At 39.1% G+C, this 27,216-nt stretch overlaps 2 protein-coding genes across 4 annotated transcripts; both read left to right on the forward strand.

Annotated features, from left to right (window-relative positions):
• Positions 1 to 6,881: 6,881 nt before the first annotated feature.
• LOC110441417 lies at positions 6,882 to 26,934 on the forward strand. Of its 3 annotated transcripts, none has more exons than XR_002461867.1 (2): positions 6,882 to 7,007; positions 25,821 to 25,877. XR_002461867.1 is itself a non-coding variant. In XM_021484539.1 (2 exons), exons 1-2 carry the CDS (start codon positions 22,670 to 22,672, stop codon positions 25,885 to 25,887), a joined length of 1,581 nt encoding a protein of 526 aa, XP_021340214.1. In that variant the 5' UTR covers positions 22,624 to 22,669; the 3' UTR covers positions 25,888 to 26,934. The 3 variants fall into 3 exon arrangements, 2 of the variants coding, with proteins under 2 accessions (XP_021340214.1, XP_021340215.1); XM_021484539.1 differs by lacking the exon at positions 6,882 to 7,007 and adding an exon at positions 22,624 to 24,183 and having other exon boundaries at positions 25,821 to 26,934; XM_021484540.1 differs by lacking the exon at positions 6,882 to 7,007 and adding an exon at positions 22,624 to 24,199 and having other exon boundaries at positions 25,821 to 25,905.
• Positions 12,659 to 17,122, forward strand: LOC110441418. Its single transcript, XM_021484541.1, has 2 exons — positions 12,659 to 14,356; positions 15,869 to 17,122. The coding sequence occupies exon 1, from the start codon at positions 12,802 to 12,804 to the stop codon at positions 14,353 to 14,355; it is 1,554 nt and encodes a 517-aa protein (XP_021340216.1). The 5' UTR covers positions 12,659 to 12,801; the 3' UTR covers position 14,356; positions 15,869 to 17,122.
• Positions 26,935 to 27,216: the final 282 nt, after the last annotated feature.

Raw genomic sequence — 27,216 nt, forward strand, 5'->3', positions numbered from 1 at the left:
GAATAAAAACAGTGTTAAACTTTCAAACATATTGGGACAAATCATTGAAGCTGTCAACCTAGGAACTCAGACAAAAGGATTTACTGTCACTTCAGATAACAAGTTCCTGTTCTGTTGTACAACTCAGAAATGTATCAATGAGGTGGATCTGTCAGACGGAGAGATCACAGAGATAATCAGCATCCCACGGATACCAGACAGTATATGCACAGGTCCCGCTGGGGAGATATATTTGACGATGTACGACAAGAAAGATTACGACGTACAAAAGAACAGTTACCTCGGGCTGTGCCGGTGCATTAGGGGAGTAGAATTCAAAGCGCAATCAAGCCAAAGCATCTTTGTTATACCGGAAAAAGTCTGTGTAAACAGCAGTGGCACACGTTTAGCGGTTATTAACGACATTGCTATAAGAAGAGGAGAGCTAGTTATTCTGGACGAAGACCTATCTCCTATATCGATGTACAGGGGGCCATGCGTCCTGACTGGCAACTCAATAGAATATAAGCCCAATGATGCAATGTTTGATGCGATGGATAATATTTTGGTAATGGAAGGATACAAAAAAAATGTCCAGTTACTTAGTCCATCCTGCGAGCCACTTAAGGTCCTCCTGACTATGGACACACCGCCATGGACCTTGGCCATGATCGGGGAAGTGATTTGGGTCGGGGATGGCGAGGGAAAAGTACAGGTCTTCCGGTATTCTTACTAAGGTATGTTAACGCTACAGCTAGAACAACATACAATGTTAAATGGACATGTTTAGTCTGATAACGGAATAGTGTTATTGATGTGGCTTTTCCATGTGTTAAATTGAGAATAAAAATAGAAGGAGATGAATCAAATTTAGTTTATGGTGAGAACAAGTTCAACTCTTTCTCATTGTCACATATTCCTCATTGTCACATATTAACTACGAATGCCCAGACCGATAAACAAAACCATAAACTCCAACTATTCCTAATTTCCCCAAATGAATATCTGAGTGCGAAGCTATGGCTGTTGACTTCATTGGTCATGTAAAGATTCGCGCTGCGAACTAAAAAAACAGCAATCGGTTTACAAAAACAAACAAAACCTAGATATTCGCAACGATATTTACTACGTTTTAGTAAGCAACAAATATTTCAAGGATATGTACACAGCTGCACAATTGCGTTAGCAATACGTTATCGTCAATGAGAAATATATTTTGGTATTGTTCCATATCACAAGGTTATTTTAATTATTTTAATGCCTCGTTTCTACCAAATATCGAAGATGCAAATTAAAATTTATTTTTCATTGTAGAAGTTTGCTTGATGACTTCGATGAGAATCTTTGTTCCTTTTTGGATGGTTACGGACTGGTAACGGCTCATGAATACTTGAGTTCATGAAAAAAGGAAACAGGAGGTCGGGTAGCGCAGTTTTATTTCTGCATTTCCATCACGCTTCCATCAGAGCCAACAAGAGTTATTAATATAAGCTGACAGCACTTGTTTCTAAAATACTGTGAACAATCTTAAAAAGTGGACTAAAATACAGCTAAAGGAAAAATATCAGTGTTTGATTCATAAGAAGCTATTTAAAGATTTAAACATATGACGCATTTGACCTTGAAAGTTGAACAATGACATTAAGTTGAACAGAGTTTATAGCCTTCCATCCCAGCATGCTTCTGGCCAAATATCATTACCCTGGACCTTTTGGCAATTCAGAACAAGTGATTTAAAGATTTTAAAATATTTGATCCCTGTGACATTGAATATTGGCGAAGGCCATTCATTTGAACACACTTGGTTGCCTTTTATTCCTGCATGCTTCTGGCCAAATATCATCATCCTAGGTTTTTTGAATATTGAGAAGATATTTAAAGGTTTTAAACATATTTGACCTCTGTGACCTTTAATATATGTCAAGGTCATTCGTTTGAAAATACTTGGTAGCCCTTCATCCCAGCATGCCAAATATCATAACCCTAGGCCTCATGGTTATTGAGAAGAAGTTATTTGAAGGTTTTAAATATATTTGGCCCCTGTGACCTTGAAAATGGGCAAAGGTCATTTGTTTACATAAACTTGGTAGGGCTTCATCCAAACATGCTACTGGCAAAATATCATCATCCTAGGCCTTTTTTTATTTAGAAGAAACATATTTGACCCCTGTGACCTTGATTACAAGCAAAGGTCATTCATTTGAACAAACTTGGTAGCCCTTCATCCCAGCATGTTATTGGCTATATATCGATATCCTAGTGCAACGAAGTTGACACTCATATTTTCTCATAATGTTTTATGTTATACATATTTATGTAACACTATGGCACTTTACTTAAGTCAGTGAAATAATAACAAATCGTTTTTGTATATATTGTATGCTTACATTTAGTATTGATAGTGTGAGTAGAGTTAGATATGATAGGTCAGATTTACGAGTGTTTAGGTATTATACCACGGGGAATGTTGAGTGGTAATTGTAAATTGCTATTTTGGAACAAAGTAAGTGCGCTGTGTCGCTTGGATGATATATTTAGTTGTATCGTTCATATAAACGTTGAAAATTGTGTGTATTATAGCTGTAGTACTAGTTACCGTCATATCGACGAGTCTTGGTGAGAGTTCTGTAGTGTGATGAAGGCTGCCATTGTTGTACGACGAGTGACAGTTGTTACGTATTTCCGGTTTTAGAGTTTCAATGTTCGAGTTCGATAAATAAACCCGATGTTTATTTACAGTTATTCGATTGGTTGTTAATTCTAGGACCAAAATACGATGATTTGATTTGTTGTTGTTGTGCTTGAGAGAGAGTCTAAAAGAGCGAGCGTTTGTGTTTTCGTTAGACTCAGATTAAGACTTAAAGCATTAGACAAAGGATTTACTCGGACATCGTTTATACTTTTTCGGCCTGTGGAACCTCAATTACCATTAATTACCCAGTCTCATAATTTCTTTACTTTCATTAAAAAAGCTTTATCAAAATATTATTGGTTACTTTGGCCATTTCATCTATATTTCATCTGTATTTTATTGTACTTGCGTGGATTACATTACCGGAATTACGTTACCGGAGACGTCAGTGTTGACGCCTAGGATCAGGTAAGTGTGTTGTTTGATGACTAGGCCTATATAAATATTTGTGTGATAAATATTGAGTATATCATACTATATGTCATTTAATAAAATTAGTCTATGTGGTACACAAACCTGAGTTTAGTTAATACATTATGTTAGTTCTACAAAGTACGCTACCGGTGCTGTTTCATGTCGAGCGTTACCAGCTGGCTTTTGCGAGTCGAGCATTACCAGCAGACTGTAAATATTGTGTAAGACCGCTGTTTTGCGCTACCAGCAAACAACTTAGTCCAGCAAGAACTAGACGGGTCCAATATTGAGTGAAGTGACCAGGCGGCCCCGTTACACTAGTCCTCTTGGTTTTACAGAAGTTGTTTAAAGGTTTAAAACATATTTAACCCCTGTGACCTTGAACATATGTCAAGGTCATTCGTTTGAACAAACTTGGTAGCTCTTCATTCCAGCATGTCTCTGGCCAATATAATTAATGCCTTTTTGTTATTGAGAACAAGTCATTTAAAGATTTAAAACAAATTTGACCCCTGTGATCTTGAAAATGGGTTTAGGTCAATTCATTTGAACAAACATGGTAGACCTTCATCCCAACATGTTACTCGCCAAATATTATCATCCTATGCCTTTTGGTTATTGAGAAAAAAGTCGTTTAAAGGTTTTCAACATATTTTACTCCTGTGACCTTGAACATATGTCAAGGTCATTTGTTTGAACAACTTGGTAGCTCTCATCCCAGCATGCTACTTGTCAAATATCATTATCCTCGGCCTTTTGGTTATTGAGAAGAAGTTGTTTAAAGTAAAATATTGACGCCGGACGGACGACGGACGCCGCGCCACGGCATAGGCTCATTTGTCCTTTGGGCAGGTGAATCAATAAAAACGTTTAATCAATTTACATTAGAGCAAATATGTTATTCAAGATCTTGGTACCAAATATAAGTATTTTGGTGGAAGGTTAGTACATTGTTTTTGTTTGTGGAAACGGATTACAGCGCATTTATATCCGCCCCAACATATGTTTTTTTAAAGGAGAGACAATTGACTACAGGGGATTAGCTAATGTAATGAACAGACAGTTAAGATGCCGTCATAGCCTGTAAGTTTTTTTAAAAAGAAACAGTCAAGACATATAAAATTCATAAGACGGTTAGTCAAATTAGATTTTTATTCTAATCAAGAATTTGAATTACTCACCTTCCTTCCTCAATAAGATAATTGCTTCAGCTATTATGAATTCTTGGTAAAAAGTGTTATTACAAGTATAGGGGTTTATAGTGTTGGTATAATGTATGTCCGATCCGTTTTATAATGAATATATTCCAAATAATATGCTTTTAAACTCTAAAAGTGTTTTTTATATGTGTGAACATTTCAGTGTTTCCACTTTGAGCAATACGCGTTGTGGGCATTTATCGTACATTTCCGGCCAAATATCAAGTCTCTCCCTTTGCTCACTCAAAGCAACACAATGTGTAACAAAAAAAGTAATACAGTCTACAGGCGAAAAAAAACACAGCGCCAAAGCGAAAATATGGCGGGGACAGAGTGATAACACGAAAGTGTCATGAGTGAGAACACGACGGTAACAGGGAGAGAACACGACGGTAACATGGAGAGAACACGACGGTAGCAGTTTCACAAGATGTTTTTTTTTTTAAAACAAATACATATTTGTTCATACTCTGTCACTGTCTTGTAAAATGGCTTTGGTAAGCCATTTTACAAGACAGTGACAGAGTGTGATGGTACACACGCACGCGAAGTTTGATCTTACCTGTGCAACTATGAACAAATATATGTTCATTTTCGAAAAACAATTCCTATGTACAGTGTGTCACGTAAGGCTTAGTTTATTGTGTGGCTGAGGTAACGTGCTGATAAGTTGAATGTCTAAGTATTATATCACGTGGTGAAGTGCATTGCTTGCCGATAGCTAGTATCAAATAGGCTAACTAGTGGAAACAAAATCGAAATCTTTATTGTTAGGTGTAAATCGCCATCAAATTGAAAATTAAACTAGCTGCGATGTGTAGAGTCTGCTAAAAAGTAGCCGTTGCTAAAATAAATACTAAAAGGGGGGAAAGTTGCTGTTGGGGGGGGGGGGGGGGGGTAGCTTGGAAAGAAAAGTATGACCTCACTTCTACCTTACTGTTAGTTTTGCATTTCTTTTGTTTTGGTAAATCAAATTATTATTTAGTCCTATGTCATAAATAACACAGGGACCTGATTTTTTTTACAGGTATATTTGGGCCTAAACTAAGATGTTCAGAGAAATTTTACATTGTTTAGATCGACTTTCGGTAAAAAGACAAATTCTCAGGTCCCTGTGATAAATAAATGCTCAGTCGACAGGTCGAGTCACTGTATTTCTTGGGCACGGTATTTTGTATGACACCGGAAAACGAACCAGACACGTGCTGTTTAGAAGTCTAATAAAAATGGAGTGTGTTTACCACAAAGATGAGACTGTCATAATGGTATGTACTCACTGTGACAAATATCCATTTGTGTGTGCTATTTGTGTGGAGGAAGATCATGCAGACGCAGACTTGCGTCATTGAGATCTGCCGCGCAGTCAATCCGACAAGATTTGCATTTGGAGCAGGCACAGTCAAACAATTTACATGTGTTTGAGGAAATCAAGTCTGGACCTGGACAATCTCGCCAAAATCAGAGAGAATCTACAACAGGGAGAACATCTCGTGGAAAATCAAATGGTGAAACGTCACAATATTATGAAAAGTGAAGTCGACACTGTGAAAAATGAAGTGCATTATAAACATAAAATGGAGCTTGGTAAGAGCAGAACAAGCTCTGAAGCAACAGTTTTCCCAGATTGCCACATTCCAGAGGAAGGTGGTTCAGCTTAAAAACATGAACGAGTATGTAGACATGATCGTAACAGGCAGAAATGTGGAGGTCCCACGAAGCAGACGCATCCCCAGGCTGGACATACACGCCCTGGTATTCCTCCCCGGGGCTGTCAGGGACGGAGAACTTGAAATAATGTTTGGGAGTATTAAAGGGGCATCTGATCGTGCCAATAACAATGAGAATAAAAGGGACAAGTCATCCGACTTTTTTGGTTTGATCGAAAGGAAATCAAAAATCAAAGTTACGCCAGTTACATCATTTAAACTTTCAAAACATGTTGGTGTAGATAATATGTTTTGTCCTAAATCAAAAGTTCGCTGGCTAAATGCCAGGATAAAAACAGTGTTAAACTTTCCATCAGGTCTGGAGAAATTAAACAAGCCATTAACCTGGGAACTAGGTAGGATGGATTTACTGTAAGTGCATGCAGATAATAAGCTTCTGTTCTGTTGTAAACTTCATAAATGTATCAAGGAGATTGCTCTACCAAATGGTGAGATTACAGAGAAGTTCAGCACTTGTCCTCTCACACCAAACCGTATATGTACAGATCCATCTGGGGACATATATGTAAAACTATGCGACGAAGATGACTATGAAGTTACAGACGACAGTACCCGTATGTTGGTCCGATTCGACCGGTGGGGGGAAGAGGCGGCTCGTTGTCAGGCTGATGGATATAGAGGAAGCCTCTTTGTTGTACCAGAGGACGTCTGTGTGCCCGAGTAGTGGTCATTAACCGTAAAAGTGACATACGCCGAGAACTAGTTGTTCTCGACGAAGACCTATCGCCTGTGTTAATCTATACAGGACCCAGGGTGTTGACTGGGGACTCCCTGGCAGGGTATAGTCTCTATGGTGCGGTATATGATACGAGAGACAATATTTTGGTTGCTGAATGTTAAAGCAAAACTGTGCAGTTACTGAGTCCATCTTGCGAGCCATTGAAAGTCCTGCTCACCATTAACACTACACCATGGGCCATGACTATACAGGGAAATGAGGTTTGGATTGGAGATGAGAAAGGAAAAGTACAGATCTTCAGGTATTCTTACTAAAAGGTAAGTTAACGTTAGGAAAGGTAAAAATACAAAGGCCAGACTGGAATTCGAACCAAGGACCTATAAAGTCTACTCTAGACAGACACTTAAGCCAATTGAGCTACGTGGTCACCGGTGTAATGTTTAAATTGACCCCAGTTAAATTGAAAGTGAAACTTAGTCAGTTTTCAGTGTTAAAAAATGAATTAAGGAGCTATGGAAAAAGGAACGGTTCAATCTAAATAAAAAGCTTTTTTTTATTAACTCAATGAAAATGAAGCCAATCCAAAAGTGAACCATATGGAAATATGCATTATATACCATTGTCATTTAATGAAGCCACATGACCTTATTTCTCCAAATTTGACCTTTTCAAAAACAAGTTGTCCTTGAGTTCAGCAGTTAAACTCAGATAAAATAACATTAAAATGACCTACTTTTTCAAATTTTGACATACATTTAATATCAAAAATGGTAATCAGGATCAGAAATTTTAACATTGAATTGTTGTTTGACAAAATAAGGTCACTGTCACCTAAGTTTTAAAGCTTGGCCAGCATTAACATTATCATAAATGATGATCGATAACATAGATCAAATTTTGGAAAATAGGTCACAGTGATCTTTAATTCAGAAAACTGCAGGGTAAATATTGAAAGCAGGTCATAGCACTTGACACAATTTGGTGAACTGAGTTTTGACCCTAATGACAATTTTTAACAATGTAGGTCAATTTTAATAAGTAGGTTAAATTGACCTATTCTGGTCAAAAACAACAGTTCTATGTTAATTGCTGATTCGGTTACAAATCTTAATAATGTAGCTGACTAAGCTGAGGTTTGGAAAAGTAGGTGACAGTGACAGTATTAACCAATTGAGCTACCTGGTCGCTAGTACTAATATTAATACCCGGGACATCACGCTCTAACCAATTGAGCTACCTGGTCGCTCGTACTAATATTAATACCCGGGATATCACGCTCTAACCAATTGAGCTAAATGGTCGCTAGTACTAATATTAATACCCGGGATATCACGCTCTAACCAATTGAGTTACCTGGTAGCTAGTACTAATATTAATACCCGGGATATCACGCTCTAACCAATTGTGCTACCTGTTCGCTAGTACTAATATTAATACCCGGCCTCCTCTTCTGACGACGCAATATATAAAATAAATCTCTCGTCGTCAGGAAGCTATGTTATCGCAGCTACCTGATCGCCAGCGATCAACCACCAATCCAATGACCCAACAGATCTTAATGCATTATTTTTTCAAAGAAGTGATATAATGAAATATTTCTTACTTTTCAAAATTTATTCTTGTATGGAGCTTGAATTTATATAACTGTCCTTTCATTGATGATGATGTTTTTCATGGCCATGTAATTTTTACAGATTCACACAGCTGGCTCTAGACTGAATAATAATTCTCTGACAGCTTCCAGAAACCAATTTTCGTCAGGATGTCAACTACACATGTTGTATTTTGGTTTTAAATAGTGACACATTGTCATCCCCTCAAAAAGTACAGTAACTGCGCAGTGATATATTAATGCATTATTGTAAGTGGGAAATGGAGTTGTGACTTTGACCCATTTTCTATACAAATTTCCATTGTCAACCTAGTTAAAATAGTGTTAATTGTGTTTTGATTAGGTAAAGAAAGAAAAAATGTAGGTGTCGGGAAACAAGAGTGAAGAAAAAAATGAGGTCTGTCGGATTTGTTTTAGCTATATTTTAAGGAATAACAAAATTCACCAAACATATCTTTTAAGTATTTTAAATAATAATTTGGTAATTGAATTGGGTTTTGATATATATATGCCTATGAAGTAGAGGGAGTACATATATATATATGTATATATAAAATACAGTTGTTGTTTGTCCATCAATTTGTTTGCATCTGGTGGACAAGTTATCTATTTGAATGTGAAAAAGGACAGACTTAAATTGGACTTGAATTGAGTATGTTGAAAAGGACGACCAAGTTTTTGGGTTTGTGGGAAAGAGAGGTTAGTTATTTTAGTCTTTGGGAAAGGTAAATGGTCCAATGTTCAGTCATGTGGGAAAGGAAAAGATCAGATCATTGGTCATGTGGGAAAGTATGATTATCTTTGGCTGGGAGATCAATACATCATTGTGTGACATCATTGTGTATGAAGAAGGACCACCTTAAATCAGAGTATTAGTGATTAACTTCTACACACTGTTAAATAGACATATTTAAGTCACCTACCCAGAGGGCAAGTAAGCTTATGCAGTGGTGCAGTTTTCGTTATCCTTCTGTCATATTTGCATTTTAAAGGCAACTAGTTTACAAAACCAAAACAGGTTCGAAGAGATTTAGGATGGAGCATCTCTCAACTAAGGAGATTTAGGATTATATAAACATTTAGTGTATGGCTATATTGTGAAGGACTAATAATATATAAGGTCCCAGTATCAACATTTACACAATGTCTAGTGATTAACTACTAGTAAGTGGCCTTTGCTAATGATGCTTGGCATGTTTAATGCTGGAACGAAAGGCTATTAAATTTGCTCAAATGAATTACCTTGATCCTAATTTCAAGGTCACAGTGGTCAAATGTGTTTAAATATTTTAACAAATTATTCTAAATTTCAATACATGTATAGTGATAAGCCCAATAGCTAAAAGATATACTTGTTATGGGTTTTCAAAATGTAGGGAGATCCCAAGGTATAGCATGAGTCATAGGGACTCTAATATGTGAGGGCTAAGATATTAACAGGTAGTAAAATGATCAAAAGGATTTTTCTGAATTACAAAAAGGATAATGATATATTAAGGCATGTGCATCAAGAACAATACACGGGTATATCATATGTCAACCCTTGCTTTTTTTAGCCAACCATCTTAAGACGGTTTGCTTTTTTTCGCATCTTGACCATGGTCTAATCAACATTATTCCTCAAAATGTATTGTACAGTTACTTCTCGGATTTTATACACACCGAAATTTCTCAGATTTTGTACAGGTTTTCCATTGGGCCTAGTTTTTTTGTATACGTTTTCCTTTTATCGTAGTAATGCAACATCACGTTTGTTAATATGTAGAACAATAGAACCACCGGGCTGCCATCTTTGATTTCATGGTCAAAGAAGTACAGGCCAGGATCTTTCTCATATTTTATACAAAGGGTCCCATGGGTCCTAGTAGTTTAACAGTAACTTAACTTGCAGGTATGAAGGAAACTATTGCTGCAAGGCTCCAATCATTGATTACGGTGTCAAAGTTTGTTGCTGCTAATTCTCAGAAAGTATTGAACACGTGTCTTTTTTTAAATGCAGTACACATTCTTCCCTAGGGTCCTATAGTTTAGCAACATCACATTTGTTTGTGAATAGGAAAACCAATTTTGCCACCAGGCAGCCTTTCTCGAAGTTTATACACAGGCTTCCCTTTGGTTCCAGTTATGCAATGTCACTTTGGTGCTTGGTCAAGATCAAGGGTCACATCATCAGGTTGAAATATAGGAACTAGTTTTTCAGCCAAGATCAAAATCCACCAAGGGAAATAACTCTTTTTATCAGATCAATATGCCTGATGCACAGCAACATCTGATATTGATAAACCCTACCTGATCGGGTGGTTGTTAAGACACCATGCATATCAATATGTTGTAAACACTGCCATCCGCTTCAATGGCCATCCATCATCAAGATCAGTGTTAACCTGTGTTAACTTTTGCATACTGTACTCTCCGTTAACAATGAAGATATCGTTGTCAAAATACCGTTATCAATATTAACTCCTGGGCTTCCTTAAGTCAAACTTAACCATCATACAGTGCTTCCTTATTAAGAGTGAATTTAGGATTACTTTTCAGGTCAAATATCATAGTCAAGGTAATTCTTTCTAAATGTATCGAGTTTCCATGCACCTATTAAACGCAAACATGATTAACTTCTTAATTTCTTTCAGAAAATGCTAACTCACTGCTACTTTTCAGGTCAAATGTCGGGATTGTTGTTTCAAAAATTAGAAAAAAACTTTCACAAGTTTCTATTGGCCTATAAAACATAAAACACAAATGCTGCTTCCGTACTGTATTTGTTCGGTATCGCCTTTCAGGTCGGAAGGTCAAATGACATGGTTAATGTAACCATAAACAGAATTTCGTTCTTTTCAAGAACTTGAAACGAAGAAACTAAAACTTCATACATAGTGTCCTTGAGGAAAGCACTTTGTTGGATTGCTTTTCTGTTCTGAATGTCAAAGGTCAAGATCGTTGTTATTATATATATCGAATATTACTTTCTGCACAGAAACCCGAGTTCCTAAGTGCCCCCACAACTGAACATGATACAGTTCTTCTCTACTAAATGGGCTTGATTGGTAAAGGTTTTGTAAGTTCCAAGTTCAAAGGTAAAGATTACGAATGACTCGATATCTCATTGGTCCATATCACTCGAAGGACATACATTTATTTCTGATGGAAAGTGCATGCATGGGATTGCTTTTCAGATCTAAATCTTATAAAGGTCATTGCCAATAGTACTTTAAACATAATATAGATTTCCACACAATCACTCAGGTTCCTGATGGACTGTAACACTCAAACTTCCTTCACTACTCAACACCACACATGCTTGCTTTGTATTGTTTTCTAGATATGAATGTCAGTGTCGAAGTCATTATTACGGTGAGTAAAATATTAGTTTTTTCATGTACATATAGCTTAAATAAGCCGTTAAGAGTTAAACTTCATACACTGCTTCCTTAATAGAAATACGTATTTATGATTGAGATTTCAGACTCGAAGGTCAAATTTAAGGTCAGTGTTGCTAATACCTCCTTATCAAGAATAAAACCATGTCATCATTTGACTAAGACACTAACCGGTTGGATTTGTATTGCTCAGCAATAACTACAATGTATAATATTTCAATCTTCAATATATATATGAATTCAAAATTTCCTTTTTTTCCTGTACTTCTTTCTACCGATTATTTCCAAGCAATGAATATATCTTCACCGTGATCATTTGTATGAAATAGAAAATATTAAATGAATGGGATTCTTGAGTTGGTGTAACTTGCATCCAATGCATTTTGTACGATATTGCAAATAAAACATGCTCAAACTCTAACAAGGATTTTCCATGTGTGGTCAATTTAGTGTTCAACTTCAAACTAATGGAGTCTTGTTATATGGGTTTTTTGTAAAACTAACTTCATGTGTAAAACCATACATAACAAAAGATTCAATGTTCTGTGGAACTTGACTAATTATACAGTGGTTTACAATTTTAAACGTCCATTGACTATTGTAAAAGGAATACATTGGATATAGCAAAAACAAGTTTTAATTGTGTTAAAACTCTATTTATAGCAACCTATCAATAGCATGGTAAGCGGTGTAATAAAATACAGCCTGACGCGTATACACGCGTATTTTAAACGATAAGCGTAGGCTTATTTTGAGTAAACAACTTCGATACCATGGAGTGTCGACACATACAGGTGAGAACAGTGATTCATGCAAATCATATATAAACTGTGTGTGAAATATAGGCTACACATACTTGAAGTGTGTTTATAAAACCAAAACCACTGTTCTAGTAAATAACACTTACTTTCTTATCAGTTATTTCTTATCAATAACGTGACTGATGACGTAACAAAAGTATACCGATAGGAACATATCTCAACAAAAACATCATTTTGAGCTGAGGACATATATTTATAGCAACCTATCAATAGCGTGGTTAGCGACGTAATTCAATACAGCCTGGCGCGTATACATGGAATACTGTAAACGATAAACGTAATAAACAGCTTTAATACCATGGAGTGTGCCACACATACAGGTGAGAAAGTCTTCATGGTGTGCAAATCATGTGACAGGATCCCCTTTGTCTGTGGAGTTTGCATTGAAGAGGAGCATGCAGAGCACAAACTACAGACATTGAGGAACGCCGCTCAGTCTATCCGGCAGAATCTGGAACAGGTAGAAACCGAGAATGGTCAGGTGTTTAAAGAGATCAAATCGGATCTAGATGGTCTCACCGAAATCAGAGAGGATCTGAAACAGGATGCTTCTAACATAGATGATGAGATAGCGAAACGTGCTGATATTATCAGAAGCAAAATCGACGAAGTCAACACGGAAGTAATACAGAAACACAAAACGGAAGTCGGTAAGAACGCGGAGTCCATTGACAGAACGGAGGAAACTCTGAAACAACAGTTGTCCCAAATAGGCACGTTCAAGACGAAGGTAGCTCAGCTACAAAAGATGAACGACTACGTAGACGTTATTAAGTTGGGAAGGGATGTGGAGGTGCCGGATACCAACCGCGTCCCCAGACCGGACATACAAGTCCGAACATGCATTCCCGGGGGTATCAGGGAGGGAGAACTGAAACGATTGTATGCAGATATTAAAGGGGCATTTGATAACGGTAACAATGACGCTACTACGGTCACAGGTGATGATAGGGCAGAGAGGAATGACGATAAAACCAACATGTCTGACTTTGTTGGCTCAATTAAAAGAGAAGCATTCATCAAAGTAACACCAATTGCATCTTTTAATCACTCTAAACATGATGGTATAGATGCTATGTTTTGTCCTGGATCAGGAACTGGCTTGTTTAAATTTGAGGGTAAAAACAGTGTCAAACTTTGCAACAGATCCGGAAATATTAAAGCAGCTATCAATCTAGGAACTAAGACTGAAGGATTTACTGTCACTTCAGATAACAGGCTACTATTCTGTTGTACAAGTCAGCAATGTATCAAGGAGATGGAGCGGCCTAATGGCGATATTACAGAGACGTTCAGCACTAGTCCACTGACACCTAGCTATATATGTACAGGTCCGTCTGGGGACATATATGTGACAATGTACGACGAGCATGATTATGACGTAACAGACGACAGTACCCGTGTGTTGGTCCGGTACGACAGTCAGGGGCGCAACAAAACCCAGTGTCAGGTTGATGGTAATGGTAGAAACATCTTTGTTGTACCATGTAAAGTCTGTGTGAACAGAAGTGGCACCCAAATAGCGGTTATTAACCACGTAAATGAAAGACGCAGTGAACTAGTTGTACTTGACAAGTACCTATCTCCTATATTGATTTATACAGGACCCAGCGTGTTGACCGGGGACGCCCTAGCAGGGTATATTCTCTATGGTGTTGTATTTGACACAAGAGACAATATTTGGGTAGCTGAATGTTACAGCAAAACTGTGCAGTTACTGAGTCCAACCGGCGAGCCACTTCAGGTCCTGTTGACCATGGAAACTTCACCATGGTCCTTGTCCATGCACCGGGATGAGGTTTGGGTCGGGGATGGCGAGGGAAAAGTACAGATCTTCAGGTATTCTTACTAAGGTATGTAAACGCTACAGCTTGATCGAAAATATATTACCAAATTGTATAGTCATAATTGACGATGTAAATATATCTTTGATATGGTTCACCTTAAAAATAGCTTTTTTCCTAGAATGATGTCTCTATGGAATAGGCCAGACTGTATTTTTCCAAAACTCACTTGAGCCAGTTAAAACTGGAATTACTTAAGGAAAGCACACACGTTTTGCAACCATCTAACTGTACAGATATTTTAAATACGGTAGCTCCAGGAAGTTGAATATAACATGATGTCAAATACTAAATAAAGTCAGCCAATTAAAATCAGATTTATATAATGATCATCTTACAGATAACCCTATTTGTGACTGTGGTTATATTATTGAAGATGCAAATCACTTCTTCCTCAATTGCCCCAAATATATAGATGAAAGACAAGTTTTATTCAATGCGTTATCTAATTTTAACGAAATTGATAACATCATCTTAATACTGTTACTTTAGCTAAGGGTGATATGAACGTTAGCAGTGAATCAAATAAATGTATTCTCTCATGTGTTCTGGAGTTTATTGAAAAATCTAGAAGATTTTAACTTAAACTATACTAAAAATTATCTTACAATGTGTTTGTATTTGCTATCTTATAACAATAACTCTGGTGTAATGTGGAAGGATGGCACTGTGTATAGTGACAGTGTCTTTGAAGTGCCTCCAACCAAACACTAGGCTATTAATAATTGAAGTAAATAGACTATAGTAATTGAAATGCTAAAATCTATGATATTCTAGTTATTATTTTCTGTGAACATGTATTAAATGGTTCTAGTATTCTCCTATTCATTTGAACATATACTTCATCTTCTCTATAATACTCTCTCTCTATATAGATGTATATATGAAATGTGAGTATTTTCTCTGGAAAGGGCTTTTGTAGGCAATGCCTGTGCCTAATCCAATTGTGTTTTTTGAATACAATAAAATTGATTTGAAATAAAAATATGGTTCACCACTCTGTCAATGTCACAATCGAAGATATAAGGAAAAAGAATACACCATAAGAGAAATAGTTCATTCGGATCTACCAGACAGATGATGAGATATTTGAAAATAGAAAAATAAATCACAACTATCAACTATTTCTATTTTTAAGCTATATTAACGGAATCCCATTGATGATGACGTCATTGGTCAGGTTAAGATTTGTGCTATTAACTATATAAAACAGCTCCACTATAAAACATTTCCAACAAAGTAAACCAATATTTGCTACCATATTTTAACATATTAACTACAGCAACAGTTTTTCGAGAAATGTACAAAGCTGCACACTTACGTCATCAATATATTATCGTCAGTGAGAAACTGATTTATGTCACTGATCAACATCATAGGCTAATCTGATAATAGTAGTTAACATTAAGTCAAAACAATGTACGGAATTAAGACATATCCAAAACCAATTAGAAGACATAATAAAATATTAACATCTTGCCATTAACAACAATGCAAATGAAAATTCACGTTTCTTTGTAGATAATTCCTCGATGACTTCCATGGGAATCTCCGTCCCATTATTGATTATTATGGACTGACGACAGCGATCGGAAAAAGCCATACCAAATATAAAATTGAAATATGGTCATACAGGTGCTTAGGTGTATGGAAAGGAGATAAGAGATATTTGGTGAATTGGAAAAGAGAGGCCAGATACAAAAAAATATAGTAATTGGGTGCCCGCGGAGGGTATCCAGATTATTTAGTGTGTGAGAAATGGTATGCAGAAGAAGACAACATGAGATCATATATCCAGTGGACAGATCACTTGGTTTATCGAGATGGCAAGTGTTCGATTCGCTCATCCGACGTGAAAAGTAAAAGGGTAACCTGCCCGATCACGTGGGGTTTCCGGCTTCTTCCTCACCACGACCCTCTGCACGCTACCCTCCGGGCCAGCAACATGTATATGGGGAGTGTTGGGGAGGGTTATTGAATATAATATGCAGTCGAGGATGACCGCAAAATTAAGACTGTTTTGAGAATGTCAACATATACAGTGTGTGAAATGTGGGAGATTTAGAATATTTTGGCTGATTTTTTTAGTACATAATTAAGCACTGATATGGAACTGACGAACTTTTTAAGTTCTGAATGAGAGCCCGCAGAAGTTCACATGGCCCTGAATAACGATGGCTAGCCATTTAATAGTTGATTTATCGATCGATTTTTACCAGAATTCATTAACAATTCTAAAAAATCAGATAAGAAAATCCTGCACATATGAAAGACAAACTCTGCTAAATAATGACATGATCTGGAAACCTTGAATGAGGCTTATTGTATGTTCTTAACACAATTGAGATATCTATATGGCATTGTATAACGAGGCAGTGTAGTATGACATAGTATTTTGAATGAAAGTTTAACTGGTTTCATTAAATAGGCTCATTGCAAACAATAGCCTTACATCTGACTTTTGCAATAAATATTGTCAATTTGATCAACATTTGGCCACAAAGGAAGATAATATAATGAACAGACAGTATCAATGTCTACATAACCTGCACATTTGTTTTTTTTAAACAACCTGTCAAGATATTGGGATAAATGAATTATTCATAGCAAGGTTACCAAATTTGATTTTTAGTTTAATCTAGAATGTGAATTAACTTACCTTCCTTCCTCAGTGATAAGATGAACTGCTTCAGCTATTGTGTAGTCACTGCTAAAAAGTATTAGGGTATTATAATGCTGGTAAAATATAGGTCTGATCCATTTTATAATGTATATTCCAAATAAAATGCTTTCAATATCTAAAAGTAGTCTTTTTTTCATGTGAACATTTCAGTGTTTCCATTTTAAGCAGTACGCGTTGTGGGCATTTATCGTGATAATTTAGTGTAAACACAATGTGTGACAAAAGATGATACAATCTACAGGCGAAAAGAACACAGCGCCAAAGCGAAAACAGCAGGGACATAGTCAGAACACAACGGTGACAGGGTGAGAACACGACGATGACAGGGTGTGAACACGACGGTGACAAGGTGTGAACACGACGGTGACAAGGTGTGAACACGACGGTGACAAGGTGTGAACACGACGATGACAGGGTGTGAACACGACGGTGACAGGTGTGAACACCACAATGACAGGGTGTGAACACCACAGTGACAGGATGAGATCACCACAGTGACGGAGTGAGAGCACGACGGTGACAGAGTGAGAACACGACGGTGACAGGGTGAGACCACCACAGTGACAGGATGACCACACCACAGTGACAGGGTGAGAACACCAGAGTGACAGAGTGAGAACACAACAGTGACAGAGTGAGAGCACGACGGTGACATGGTGAGAACACCACAGTGACAGGGCGAGAACACATCAGTGACAGAGTGAGAGCACGACGGTGACATGGTGAGAACACGACGGTGACAGAGTGAGAACACGACGGTGACATGGTGAGAACACCACGGTGACAGGATGACCACACCACAGTGATAGGGTGAGAACACCAGATGACAGAGTGAGAACACAACAGTGACAGAGTGAGAGCACGACGGTGACAGAGTGAGAACACCATAATGACAGGGTGAGAACACGACGGTGACAGGGTGAGAACACCATAGTGACAGGTTGAGAACACAACGGTGATACGGTGAGAACATCGCAGTGATATGATGAGAACACCACAGTGACAGAGTGAGAACACGATGGTGACAGGGATTAGAACACCAGTGACAGGATGAGAACACAACAGTGACAGGGTGAGAACACGACGGTGACAGGGTGAGAGCATGACGGTAACAGGGTGAGACCACCACAGTGACTGGGTGACCACACGACGGTTACAGGGTGAGAGCACGACGGTGACAGGGTGAGAACACCATAATGACAGGGTGAGAACACGACGGTGACAGGGTGAGAACACCATAGTGACAGGTTGAGAACACGATGGTGACAGGGTGAGAACACCACAGTGACAGAGTGAGAACACCACATTGACAGGATGAGACCACCACAGTGAAAGGGTGAGAATACGACGGTGATAGGATGAGATTACCACAGTGACAGGATGAGAACACCACAGTGACAGGGTGAGATCACGACGGTGACAGGGTAATAACACAACAACAAAAGAGTGAATACGACAGTGACAGAGTGAGGACACTAGATTGACAGAGTGAGAACACGACAGTTACAGGATGAAAACACGACGGTTATAGGATTAGAACACGACGGTGACAGAGTGAGACCACCACAGTGACAGGATGACCACACCACAGTGACAGGGTGAGAACACCACAGTGACAGAGTGAGAACACAACAGTGACAGAGTGAGAAAACGACGGTGACATGATGAGACCACCACAATGACAGGGTGAGAACACCACAGTGACAGGGTGAGAACAGGACGGTGACAGGGTGAGCCCACCACAGTGACAGGATGAGAACACCACGGTGACAGAGTGAGAACACGACGGTGACAGGGTGAAACCACCACAGTGACAGGATGAGAACACCACAGTGACAGGATGTGATTACTACAGTGACAGAGTGAGAGCACCACAGTGACAGAGTGAGAACACCATAGTGACAGGGTGAGAACACGACAGTGACAGACTGAGAACACGACGGTGACAGGGTGAGAACACGACGGTGACAGACTGAGAACACGACGGTGACAGGGTGAGAACACTATAGTGACAGGTTGAGAACACAACAGTGACAGGGTGAGAACACGACGGTGACAGGGTGAGAACACAACAGTGACAGGGTGAGAACACGACGGTGACAGAGTGAGAGCACGACGATAACAGGGTGAGACCACCACAGTGACAGGGTGAGAACACGACGATGACAGGGTGAGAACACGACGGTGACAGGGTGAGAACACCATAATGACAGGGTGAGAATACGACGGTGACAGGGTGAGAACACCATAGTGACAGGTTGAGAACACAACGGTGATAGGGTGAGAACATCGCAGTGACATGATGAGAACGCCACAGTGACAGAGTGAGAACACGATGGTGACAGGGATTAGAACACCAGTGACGGGATGAGAACACAACAGTGACAGGGTGAGAACACGACGGTGACAGAGTGAGAACACGACGGTGACAGGGAGAGAACACCATAGTGACAGGTTGAGAACACCACGGTGATAGGGTGAGAACATCGCGGTGACATGATGAGAACGCCACAGTGACAGAGTGAGAACACCATAGTGACAGGGTGAGAATACGACGGTGACAGGGTGAGAACACCATAGTGACAGGTTGAGAACACGACGGTGATAGGGTGAGAACACCGCAGTGACATAATGAGAACACCACAATGACAGAGTGAGAACACCACATTGACAGGATGAGAACACCACAGTGAAAGGGTGAGAATACGACGATGATAGGATGAGATTACCACAGTGACAGGATGAGAACACCACAGTGACAGGGGGAGATCACGACGGTGACAGGGTAATAACACGACAACAAAAGAGTGAACACGACAGTGACAGAGTGAGGACACTAGATTGACAGAGTGAGAACACGACAGTTACAGGATGAAAACACGACGGTTATAGGATTAGAACACGACGGTGACATAGTGAGAACACGACGATGACAGGGTGAGAACACTACGGTGACAGAGTGAGAACACGACGGTGACAGAGTGAGAACACCACAGTGACAGGATGAGAACACGACGGTGACGGAGTAAGACCACGACAATAGCTGAGTGGGAACACCACATTGACAGAGTGAGAACACCACAGCGACAAAGTGAGAACACAACGCGACGGTGACAGGGTGAGAACACGACGGTGACAGAGCGAGAACATGACGATGACGGAGTAAGACCACGACAATGGCGGGGTGAAAACACCACAGTGACAAGAGTGAGAACACGATGGTGACAAGAGTGAGACACGACGGTGACAGAGTGAGACACGACGATGACAGAGTGAGAGCAAGACGATGACGGAGTAAGACCACGACCACGGCGGAGTGAGAACACCACAGTGACAGAGTGAGAACATCACAGTGACAAGAGTGAGAACACCACAGTGGCAGGATAAGAACTAGCCGGTGACAGAGCGAGAACACGACGACGACTGAGTAAGACTATGACAATGGCGGAGTGAGAACATCACAGTGACAAGAGTGAGAACACAATGGTGACAAGAGTAAGACACGACGTCGACAGAGTGAGAGTACAACGGTGACAGAGTGAGAGTACAACGATAAGGGAGTAAGACCACGACAACGGCGGAGTGAGAGCATCACAGTAACAAGAGTGAGAACACGACGGTGACAAGAGTCAGACACGACGGTGACAGAGTGAGAGCACGACGGGTGAGAACGCGACGGTGACAGCGTGAGAACACGACGGTGACAGAGTGAAAACACGACGCGACGATGACAGAGTGAGAACATGACAAGACGGTGAAAGAGTGAGAATAAGACGGTGGCAGAGTGAGAACACGACGCGACGGTGACAGGGTGAGAACACGACGGTGACAGAGTGAGAACGCGACGGTGACAGCGTGAGAACACGACGGTGACAGAGTGAAAACACGACGGTGACAGAGCGACTTATCTACAGTGTGTCACGTAAGGCTTAGTTGATTGTTTAGGTTACGTGCTGATAAGTTAAACGTCTGAGTATCATATCACGTGGTGAAGTTCATTGCTTGCCGATAGCTAGTATCAAATAGTCTAAGTAGTGGAAACAAAATCGAAATTTATATTAATATTTAGGTGTAAATCGCCATCAAAATGAAAGTGAAACTAGCTGCGATGTGTACCAAAAAGAAGCCGTTGTCGCACTATGCCGTTTTCAAAATTACTTTCGATACCCCGGCCCCGGAGTAAGTTGCCCCCCCCCCCCCCCCCCCTTTAGTTACCTAGTTAGTTTGCATTTCTTTTGTTTTGTCAAATCGACTGAATAATTAATATTTAGGCCTATGTCGTAAATAACACAGGGACCTGAGAATTTGTTACAGAGCACATTTTGACCTAAACTAAGGTGTTCAGAGTAATTTGACATGTTTTAAGGATATGTAGATCGACTTTCGGTAAAAATGACACACCTAATGATCGTATAATCATTGGCGTGTCATTTTTACCGAAAGTCGATCAAAATACCTTAAACATGTAAAATTACTCTGAACACCTTAGTTTAGGTCCAAATATAACTGTAACAAATTCTCAGGTCCCTGTGATAAATAAAACAAACTGACTATTTCATAGCATGGACTTTTCGTAGTTGGTGTTATCACAGAATTCAGGTTGCAAGAATAGACTATAGGCCTACTAAAAATCCTATAGCTAGTGGGTTAATCCAGTCGGTCACGGATTTTGGCAATTTTACTTTTAGAAAATGGTAAAATCCCGGACTCGGGTGACTTGATTAACCCACCACCACCGGTAGGCCTACTATAGCTATTAAGGATAATGTTAACAGTACCCAAATCGGGACACTTTTAAGTGAAATAATGATGTATTTCATACCATAGTACCGATCCCAGTGATTTGTGTTCCCTTTTCCTATATAGATATCATTATCTTTTCATTTTGATAACAAGTTAATATTTCCGGCACGTGGTTCTATAAATAGAACCGGAAATATAGTCATGGTTGCGTAATCGCGAAACAGGTGAAGCTGTACCCAAATCGGGACACCCCTACCAGTTTTGGCTTATATTTGGAGATGAAAAAAGTATTTAGCAGAACATGGCATATCTTTGGAATATTTAAGAGCCAAGAGTCGTTCTGAATGAATTTCTTTTCCAAACTACCACTGTGAAATAGTAGGATTGTGAAAAGTAACATTAAAAAAATGAAAATCAATAACGTCGCATATATATGGCGCATCAATTTAGAACGTTACATTTTCGTCATTATTTACAAACTAAAACTGTGATTGTAACCGTAAGTGGCAGTAAATAAAGTTCATATAACTGTTTATTGGTATATAAGCATCTTTAAATCAATATTTTCAATTTTAAAATCCTTCTTTGCACAGCATGCACATTTCTTGTGACTTTTTCCTGAAGTGTCCCGATTTGGGTACTGTGGCGTTAGTGTTGTGACCTATTTAAGTTTCTGGCAGACCTACATATATGGCTTCGACCAAAGTTAAAATACGTTATTATGACCTCTCGGTTTCCCTCCAAGACTTAAAATCGCAAACAAACGGTGCCCGCGAGTAAACTTCAACTACGCCCATGCGCACACGGCGGCGCGCATTCGCGTCACTGTATTTCCTTGGCACGGTAATTTGTGTGACACCGGAAAACGAACCAGGCACGTGCTGTTTAGAAGTCTAATGAAAATGGAGTGCGTTTACCACAAAGATGAGACTGTCATAATGGTATGTACTCACTGTGACAAGTATCCATTTGTGTGTGCTATTTGTGTGGAGGAAGATCATGCTGAACACAGACTCGCTTCATTGAGATCTGCCGCACAGTCAATCCGACAAGAGTTGGAGCAGGCACAGTCAAACAATTTACATGTGTTTGAGGAAATCAAGTCTGATCTGGACAATCTCGCCAAAATCAGAGAGAATCTGCAACAGGGAGCACATCTCGTGGAAAATCAAATGGTGAAACGTCAAAATATTATGAAAAGTGAAGTCGACACTGTGAAAAACGAAGTGCATTATAAACATCAAATGGAGCTTGGTAAGAACATGGAAGCCATCGACAAAACAGAACAAGCTCTGAAGCAACAGTTTTCCCAGATTGCCACATTCCAGAGGAAGGTGGTTCAGCTTAAAAACATGAACGATTATGTAGACATGATCGTAACAGGCAGAAATGTGGAGGTCCCACAAAGCAGCAGACGCATCCCCAGGCTGGACATACATGCCCTGGTGTTCCTCCCCGGGGCTGTCAGGGACGGAGAACTTGAACGAATGTTTGGGAGTATTAAAGGGGCATCTGATCATGCCAATAACAATGAGAATAAAAGGGACAAGTCATCTGACTTTTTTGGTTTGATCGAAAGGAAATCAAAAATCAAAGTAACGCCAGTTACATCATTTAAACTTTCAAAACATGTTGGTGTAGATAATATGTTTTGTCCTAAATCAAAAGTTTGCTGGCTAAAATGCCAGGATAAAAACAGTGTTAAACTTTCCAACAGGTCTGGAGAAATTAAACAAGCTATAAACCTGGGAACTAGGTCGGATGGATTTACTGTAAGTGCAGATAATAAGCTTCTGTTCTGTTGTACACTACAGAAATGTATCAAGGAGATCGCTCTTCCAAATGGTGAGATTACAGAGAAGCTCAGCACTTGTCCTCTCACACCAAACCGTATATGTACAGATCCATCTGGGGACATATATGTAACACTATGCGACGAAGATGACTATGAAGTAACAGATGACAGTACCCGTGTGTTGGTCCGGTACGACCGGTGGGGGGAAGAGGCGGCTCGTTGTCAGGCTGATGGATATGGAGGAAGCCTCTTTGTTGTACCTGAGGATGTCTGTGTGAACAACACGGGCACCCGAGTAGCGGTCATTAACCGTGTAAGTGACAGACGCAGAGAACTAGTTGTTCTCGACGAAGACCTATCGCCTGTGTTAATCTATACAGGACCCAGGGTGTTGACTGGGGACTCCCTGGCAGGGTATAGTCTCTATGGTGTGGTATTTGATACCAGAGACAATATTTTGGTTGCTGAATGTTATAGCAAAACTGTGCAGTTACTAAGTCCATCTTGCGAGCCATTGAAAGTCCTGCTCACCATGAACACTACACCATGGGCCATGACTATACAGGGAAATGAGGTTTGGATTGGAGACGAGAAAGGAAAAGTACAGATCTTCAGGTATTCTTACTAAAAGGTAAGGAAAGGTAAAAATTCAAAGGCCAAACTGGAATTCGAACCCAGGACCTATAAAGTCTATACTAGACAGACATTTAAGCCAATTGAGCGACCTGGTCACGGGTGTAAGGTTTAAATTGATCCCAATTGAAAGTAAAACTTGAGTCAGTTTTCAGACAAGGGAGCTAAATAAAAAGCATTTTTATTTACTCAATGGAAATGAAGCCCATGAAAAAGTAAACCATGTGGAAATATATGCATTATTCACTAAGATATATTAAGGTTTGATATAATTAGATTATTTAGATAACATAGGGTCAAATTTTGGAAAAAAGGGTCGCAGTGATCTTTAATTCAGAAAAACAACTTTACTAGACCAACTTCAGAACCTGACAAGAATTTTTAGTAATGTAGGGTTGATCTTGAAAGCAGGTGATAGTGACACAATTTAGTAAATTGATATTTGACCCCAATGACAATTTTTAACAATGTAGGTCAATTTTAAAAAGTAGGTCAAATTGACCTATTCTGGTCAAAAACAACAGTTCTATGTTAATTGCTGATCCGGTTACAGATCTTAATAATGTAGCTGACTAAGCTGAGGTTTGGAAAAGTAGGTGACAGTGACCTTAGACAACATTTTTGTGCATATTTCTGAATCTGATGACAATATTTGATAGTGTAGTCCAACTATTGAGAAGTATGTCACAGTATCAGGATAGCGAAAACATGAAGGCCAGACCAGAAATCCAAAACCAGGGAGCTCTGAACTATAGACGGATATCACGCTCTAACCAATTGAGTTACCTGGTCGCTAGTACTAATATTAATACCCGGCCTCCTTTTCTGACGACGCAATATATAAAAAAATCTCTCGTCGTCAGGAAGCTATGTTATCGCAGCTACCTGGTCACCAGCGATCAACCACCAATCCAATGACTCAGAATGACCCAACAGATGTTCACGCATTATTGAAAATGGAGTTGTGACTTTGACCCATTTTCTATACAAGTGTCCATAGTCAACCTAGTTAAAATTGTGTTTTGATTAGGTAAAAAGAAAAAAAATGTAGGTGTCGGGTAACAAGAGTGAAGAAAGAAAAAGGTGTCTGTCGGAATTTATTTTCATTTTTATTTTATTTTATTTTGTTTTTGAGCTATATTTTAAGATAATATATACTTTAATATTTAAGATATCTGTCTATGAAGTAGAGGGGGTACATATATATATATATGTTGGAATTACTTCTTTGCCTCATATAATATTTTAAGTAATTCGTATCCTACGGACATACCTCCATTAGGATCCAGTGTTATATGGGATTTTACCGTCTATATTACTTCTTTGACCCATATATATGTATACATGTATATCAAATACAGTTGTTGTTTGTCAATCAATTTGCTTGCATCTGGTGGACAAGTTGTCCGAACACTGGATGCATATGGAGAGTGTTCAAGTGAGATAAGCTGTTGGGGTCAGAGGTAAAAACTAGGATTCGTCGAGGTACCTGAAACACACAATTTTCCTTTTTTGACATTAATCTAAACATTAATTTAGCTCAGAATATCACATGAATAACTCCCTATAACCGATCATTGACAATGCAAATTGTTAAATTTTCTCATGTTTCTTTGTAGAGTTTTGTGTGATGACACTGATGGCAATCTTTGTCCCCTGTTCAGAGGACAGATGATAGAGGACTGACACCAGACAGGGTACCTGTTACTTGTAATCATGATACTGATGGTAGTATATAAGTACATGTACTAGTGTGCTTAGGGGATCATCTAGATGTTTGGGTACAGCTGTTTGTGGAAGGTCGATCAGACATTTTGGTTTGTAGAAAGACAATCACACTTTTTGGTGTGACGGAAATAGTCAAAGCGCAGCCAGATAATTATATATATAATCGAGTGTGGAGATATTTAGATGCATTGGAGGCTATTTAGAGCGTATCGATATTTGGGTGTGAGGAGAGGGTAGTGAGAGAACAAACTGGTTACTTGTTGTTTTGATACCAGTTATTATCATATTTTAGTAATCTACATATATTTGAATGTGAAAAAGGACAGACTTAAATTGAGTTACAATTGAGTATGTTGAAAAGGACGACCAAGTTTTTGGGTTTGTGGGAAAGAGAGGTCAGTTGTTTTAGTCTGTGGGAAAGGGAAATAGTCCGATGTTCAGTCATGTGGGAAAGGCCAAGATTAGATCTTTGGGCATGTAGGAAAGTACGATGACATCATGACAGTATTTGGCTGGGAGATCAATACATCATTTTGTGCCAAGAAGGACTACCTTAAATCAGAGTATTAGCATTTTTGTGTATTGGAGTTCCATCCCCTTGTTAGTACGCTCTTTGTAGCGATAATTTGACAGATGATTGGGGAAGTAATTTGAGTATTTCAAAGGTGGCTAGATACCCATGTGTGTGAGGAAGAGTAAAGCAATATTTGGTGGTGTTGGACAAGGCCAACATCAAGAGTGATGATATATAATGTGAAGTAAAACCTGACTAAATTTGATATGTTGAAATAATGGAAAAAATACTTGTAGGCTTCAGTGTTTATAATGTTTTACTAATGTACCAGGTGGTATATGTGATTCGTGTTTACCTTAAGTTTAGAATGAGTTTTCAGTAGCAATTCCCAGGACAAGTCATAACAATAATCATTGGTTCATTATTGTGTTAGATTTATAGGTCACCTGAGACAAAGTCTCAAGTGACCTATTGCGATCGCCTTTTGTCCGGCGGCGTCCGTAAACAATTTACATTATCGACTTCTTCTCCAAAACCCCTGAACCAATTTCAATGAAATTTTGCAGAAGCCTTCCATGGCCAAAGGTCAACAAAAATAGTGGCCGGTTTGGTCCCCAGCCCCCAGGGGCCTGAGGGGTGGGGCCAAAAAGGGTCAAATTGACTAAAATGTCAAAAATCTTCTTCTCAAGAACCAGATATGGTAGAATCAAATAAACCAACATTTGTTTAATTTCCATTGGAAGTAATTCAATTTAGGTTAGCATTATCAGTAT

Source organism: Mizuhopecten yessoensis, unplaced genomic scaffold, assembly GCF_002113885.1.
Source record: "Mizuhopecten yessoensis strain PY_sf001 unplaced genomic scaffold, ASM211388v2 scaffold715945, whole genome shotgun sequence".
In the NCBI taxonomy this organism is placed as follows: Eukaryota; Metazoa; Mollusca; class Bivalvia; order Pectinida; family Pectinidae; genus Mizuhopecten; species Mizuhopecten yessoensis.

Coding starts and splice junctions, on each gene's coding strand:
- LOC110441418 (XM_021484541.1), top strand. CDS start 12,802: ATGGAGTGTGCCACACATACAGGTGAGAAAGTCTTCATGGTGTGCAAA.
- LOC110441417 (XM_021484539.1), top strand. CDS start 22,670: ATGAAAATGGAGTGCGTTTACCACAAAGATGAGACTGTCATAATGGTA. Junction 24,184..25,820: donor GGAAAAGTACAGATCTTCAG/GTATTCTTACTA, acceptor GTTTCTTTGTAG/AGTTTTGTGTGATGACACTG.